Source organism: Ceratina calcarata, unplaced genomic scaffold, assembly GCF_001652005.2.
Source record: "Ceratina calcarata isolate Rehan_Ccalc_2016 unplaced genomic scaffold, ASM165200v1 scaffold315.2, whole genome shotgun sequence".
Classification (NCBI taxonomy): domain Eukaryota; kingdom Metazoa; phylum Arthropoda; class Insecta; order Hymenoptera; family Apidae; genus Ceratina; species Ceratina calcarata.
In genome coordinates, this window is record NW_017154105.1 from 89,200 (window position 1) to 95,113 (window position 5,914).

General features: G+C 39.8%; 1 protein-coding gene across 1 annotated transcript; it reads right to left on the reverse strand.

Annotated features, from left to right (window-relative positions):
- Positions 1-6: 6 nt before the first annotated feature.
- Positions 7-2,973, reverse strand: LOC108624561 (fukutin-related protein). Its single transcript, XM_018023957.2, has 4 exons — positions 2,879-2,973; positions 1,936-2,534; positions 1,397-1,654; positions 7-1,320 (listed from the first exon to the last, which is right to left on the reverse strand). Exons 2-4 carry the CDS (start codon positions 2,401-2,403, stop codon positions 553-555), a joined length of 1,494 nt encoding a protein of 497 aa, XP_017879446.1. The 5' UTR covers positions 2,404-2,534; positions 2,879-2,973; the 3' UTR covers positions 7-552.
- Positions 2,974-5,914: the final 2,941 nt, after the last annotated feature.

Consider the following 5,914-nt stretch of genomic DNA (forward strand, 5'->3'; position numbering starts at 1 on the left):
TTCAAGCACAAAATCACACTTTTTCAAAAACTGTTTTACCTCGTGAAGGTAAATACTAGAAATATTGTAAAGCTTGCAGTTATGTTTTAACAATTCGTCATTTGCAATCGAAATAAATAAATACAGCGAAGATCTAATAAATAATTAAAATTGAACATGGAACCTACGCATGTACTATAAATATCAGAAAATATATAACATCTACGCTCTGGATTACACAGAACCGTCCTTCGGTCCTTCCATTAAGTCACGCCAAATCAATTCTTAGTATACAAGCCTTATAAAATATCGGAAAATAACGTTTTCATATATTCATATTCAACTTCTCTCATAGAATTTATGTAATTCGGATTCTTAAGACGATAGAAAAGATTCGTGAAGCCTTAATAGATTTTTAAACAACCGCAGTAGCCGTGGTAAGTTCAAGGCGAGTTTTAATCTGACTTCTCGCCTTCATCTCTCAACCACTACTGTATTTAAATTTAAACGTACGATATATCATTCAGATTTAAACGACGTGTATAAGAAAAATTGACTTCCTACTTGCTGACATTAAAAAGAAAGTTTCCCAGGTATCTCCGGGTTTTCTATCACTCCCCTAAAGTACTTCAGCTCCAAAAAGTCTCGGATATTGTTCGGACAGGGCACCTGTCTGCCGGCAAACTCTATGGTCGACATCGGGTGGAGAAACTGTTCCGGGAAGTCTTTGTTATTTAAAAACCAGGCGTCTCTGAGCATCGAGCCGTTCCTCGTATAAAATGGAAGTATGTTCACAGTCAAATGGTTAGTCTTGGAGTACTGCACTTTGAAAAATTCCCCATCGCTAGCTTTTTCCCAAACGAAACCTAGATTATCGACGGTCGGGTTGTTCATAGCCTTCATTATCCACGGTGACCTTTCGAGGTCGTCGCGGTTCACACCTATTTGTACTTGATGATCCCACGGGAGGATATCGCCGTTACGCATAGCACCCAGCAACGAGCTGGCCTCTAGCCAAAACCTAATACCGACCTCCTCTAATTTGTCGAAAACGTGATGAGCGACTTTCCTCAGCCCCGAGAGGCAGCATGGCGGCGTGTACCGATTTTCGTAGAGATACGATGGAACTCCGTTCACGACTGAACCGAAACAGCTACTAGTTTGTCTGGAACAGCCGTACCAGTCTACGGAATTGGAAGCTCTTGTCACCTTTTTAATCCCCAACGTTTCGAACATCGACCTTTCCCGGCGTTGATTCAACTGTTCCAACATCCACTGCGACTGCTGACTTTTGTACAACGGTTTCCCTTCGTTGAATCGGTAATTCGCTAATATATGAATCTGTCAAATGAAAAATGGAAGATAAAACTCATAAGTTCTTCATAAAAAATTGAATTATGGTTGATAAACTACGAACCTTTGCGCCTAAAGCGGTCGTCTGAATATACAAAGCGTTGGTAAATGGTAATAAGAAAGGGTCTGTCAATTTCCTTAACAATTTAGTCTCGAGTATGGTAGCATGCCTCCCATTCACTCCGTCACATACACTGCCCGTTGCTTCTGTCAGTTTCAGGCTCCATTCTTTCACTTTTAAATCTATATCGATGCACTTCAAAGTCTCGCTTCCTATTGGTATACTCACGACACCCAGTTTCTCAACGTGAGAAAGGATTTCCTAAAAATAATTCAGAACAAGCGTTCGAATAAAAAACGACAGGCATAAGAAGGGCTTAGAAGCTGAAGTCTATTGTCCTTAAGGGGCTAGACTGCAATAAGCAAGGTCATATGTGGCTCCATAAACTCATGCTTTCCACTATTCTTGCTTGGTCATCGATAAAACCACTGATAAATGTTAGGAAGGTGACGCAAACATCCTCAGTGGCTTAAACCCTTCTAGCAGACCTGACCTACTTCTAGGCTTCTGAACCCTTCGTCATAATCCATAATCATGCTTACTTGGATAACATGTCTGGTAGCGAGCCTGGTAGCATCAGGTAGAAACAAAACGTACTTGGTACGTATATAGAACAATGGATTTCTTTCATCAAAAGGTCTATTAAACTCTGGTTTCAAATTGATTAGTTTAACATTTCTGATAGTTTCATTAGTAAAATCCAATTCCAGCGGCGGGTACGGTGACTCGTTACTTACTATTAAAATTGGTATCGTAGGGAACACGTTCAACACCGAGTCGACAGTGGATGTTACGTCGTTCTCGAACACCTCGAACTGTCGTATGACCACCGTCATCAGCCGGGCTAGGCGCCGGTGATTAGACTTCTGCGACGGGTCAGGTGTTACAGTACTCGGTGTCAACAACTGCAATGTGTTCTGCGTCGCGTATAACCTCCATATTCTGTGCCAGACGATGATGTTCCCTAATAACGCGAGCACCAGCAACGTTCTTACGAATTTCAGGCGCATTATCGCTTCTCTTCCGGTAGCATCGTACGTCCACTGCTCTTTCACTTTAGTTCATGATTGTAGTCAATTGTTCAACGACGGGGCAATTGTGTATTCGTTTCCTACTACGATTCGACTCCATCTTTCTAGACCTGGAAATTGTAGACAGAAGCGTCTTCATTATTAGAACGAATCATGAACTCCTGTAGGAAGAAGTAGCATCGATGGAGGTCCGAGAGAGACGCAGTGGGTTCTATAGTAAGTGCATAGGGCAGGTCGTGGTCTCCCCCTCTACTAACAAACTTGCTATAGGACGTACTCAGTCAGTTGTATAGATATAGTACACTGGGTGAAATCTGAAACCACTCGTGTCGTGTCTCTCTCGGACTGGCCTCTGTCCCACGGTTCATCTCTGGTATTGGTCGTCAGGGTGGGGGTCAATGTTTCTGATTCGTTCTGCGCATTTCAAAACGAACTCCCAACTGTAATACTTGACCTGTTTGAAAAATTGTGAAAAACTCCTCAGTTTTCTTCGTATACGTTGTTAGAAGGAAGTAAAGAAGATTCGATTTGTCTTCTTCCTTCTCTTCATCTGTAAGACAATTTTTTTTATCATCTGTTGTCGTTTTTTTGTTCTGTTTCTATTATAGTTACGTTATCTCGATTGTTATACGCTGTGGACAGCCTCGGTACGACGCTAGAAGCAGACTGAGCACGACCGGTGCATCCCTGCAGCTGTCCTTACCTGTGGGACAGGTATATCCCATTCATTTCTCCCTACTCTAGCAGCACTCCCCACCTTTTGTACGTTGGTTTTATTGCGCAGATTAACAGCCCTCCTTCCAACGAACGTAGATAATTCATAATTCTTTGAATTCCAAAGTGTTCCGGGTTGGCGGTAAAAAATGTTGGAAAACTTTACTAGTTCCGGGGAAAGAACTCGACTTTTTTAAGACCGTTCATCCATTCTTTCAGTAATCCTCTTGAGATGTATGAAACTCTTCGAACTTATGGTTTCACTTGCACGTCTGGAATAAATCTACTGGAAAAGAATTATTTTATTGCCATCATAATTCGGTTGATGTATTCAAATGTTTCCATAAATTATTTAAAATCCTCCATGCAGGAATGCAGGAACACAATTATAGTAATTTAATTATTTATAATAAGCAATGAACTGCTAGGATCCAATCGACTGATGAAGAAGATCAAATCGTGTCAAGGTGGTCTCACGCAGAGCAACATAGTCACTTATGGCTAATCGTTCTTTCCCATATTCTTTTGGCACGATCGATCGATCGCAAAAAGGTTGCCTCGGTGAACTAATTGTAAGTAGCTTTAGGTGTTCACCTCGTCGTGATTTCAACGTCTGATATTTACCTTGACTCACAAACTGCTCTAAGTATCAGCTGTAAAACGTTATGCCATTACCAGACTGCTCGTAATATATTAGTTGGCTAATGTAACTAGATTAATTGCAGCTTGAAATCCAGTGCAAGAAACATTGCTAATGGGACACAATATTTCCTATGCAAGAGAATTAATATAATGTCAAAGAAATTGTCTCTCGTTCCACCCCAGAAAACCAAACGAACTTATAATGATTAAATATGGAATAATAATAATATATTTATTTGTATTGCAGGCTGATTAAATATATAATATATTTATATAAATTCATTTATATTTATTAAACAGAAAAATGGGTAAAAAATTTATATTATAAAATTGATNGGTTCTCAGGGGTAAGAGGCGGAGGGGTAAATAGGGGGGCCAACATCCTTTTTACGATCGTGTCCCGTTCTCTTGCATCCTTCCATAACTGAGTGTCCCTTTCCACGCAATCTTCCTACTGCGCTGAGACCGTACAATGCTAATGCGTTCGGAGATAAATCGAAATTGGACTTCTAAGTGAGGGAATAAATTCTTTGTAAAAACGTCATAAATCCTTACAACGTGATTCAACGTGTAACTGAAATATCGTCGGAATTTTTCACTCACCCCTTCAAGTGCGAACCTTTAAATAAAAATTATGAACGCAATTCTTTATGTAATAACTGTTTTTTTATGATGATGGTATGTTTGATGATTGCTATTGGCATAATCACTGATGCTATCAACGTTGCAGGTCCTCAAAATTCTTTTATATATAAAAAAAAAATTGTGAGGAATTATCAGAGTTATTGGATTGGCAATTAAATGATCGCTGATTTTAAACAAGAATTCTGCAATTATTTAATTGGCAACCGAACGCAATAAAAATAGTTAACTTTCCCTGAAGGAGAGAAACGGTCTGCGGGTATCAATGTCAAGGTTAACCGGTGCTCTTGATCTTCGGATAAAACGTGAGGTAACGTGTCTGTAGACAAAGAAGAACAGGATAATAAATTTTCCATGCACGAGCGGCGTCGTGAGGAATACGCAATAAAAGCGATAATTAAGACAAGTCCAGAATGCATAACGAAGCAACAGTACAATAGACCCGTAGATGTGATCGTCATGAGTCGATCGTTCAAATATTCTTGCCTTCGTTTCGGTGTTTTTCGAATCTGTTTAACTCTGCGTGAGTTTACTTTTACCTTGACTTCAGTTTTCCATTTCAAAAGTCTAGGGCGATGGGTAACGAGCTTGAAATACGATATACACATCACCATACGTACTTTAGGATTGTGTGTTCCTCATTGTTAGAAAGGTCTGATAAGTATTATAAGTTATTAAATTGTTTTAAAATATGCAATTGCTCAAATTGCTATTAAACATGCAAATCTTCTAAGTACCATGCAGTAAATTATGTAACAAATCACAATTAATTATTTATAATTAATGTATCCTCAATTTGAGTCTAAATAGAAATGTGGTTGTTTTGTTATCATCAGAATGTACATGATTGTTTTTTGTGGCAATATTGTACTATCCTAATCGATTCCTAAGCACCTCACAGGTGGCTAAAATAAATGTATCTCTGAACTATTTGATCTACCTATCTACAGAACATGATTGAACGAAAAATCTGAAGACTATTCGAATATCATTTAGAGTGATTGAATCGCAGGTGGTGGTACGTTTAAACGGTGTCTGGGGGGTATCGGTTTCATCCATTGGAGTCGGACAATAGACAATTAATATCGTAGAGAGGGTCATCACGAGCCCCGAAGGAACTGGAACCTTTTCAATCTCCCAGCAATTACCCGAGTGTCCCTGCGAGCCTTCTCGAAACTCGAATGTCACGAGTGAACGAAGAGATCCGGCTGGGGCTAGCTTATCTCTACGATCGATCGGCCGAACGTATCACCGGTGTTGAACAGATCGCGACACGATTTCCCCGATCATAAAAGGTTGACGACACTCCCCCCGGGCGTTCCTTGATCTTTACCCGTAAATCTCCGTCCGAATGACACGAGCCGTTCCTTGAATCGGCAATTAGCTTCAAGTAACGCAAGCTTTGCCGAGCAGAATTAAACGGTTTCCAGGTTCTTTCGCGGTATAAAAGATCCCAACAATTTATAGTAAATTTAAATAAATAACCTAATTA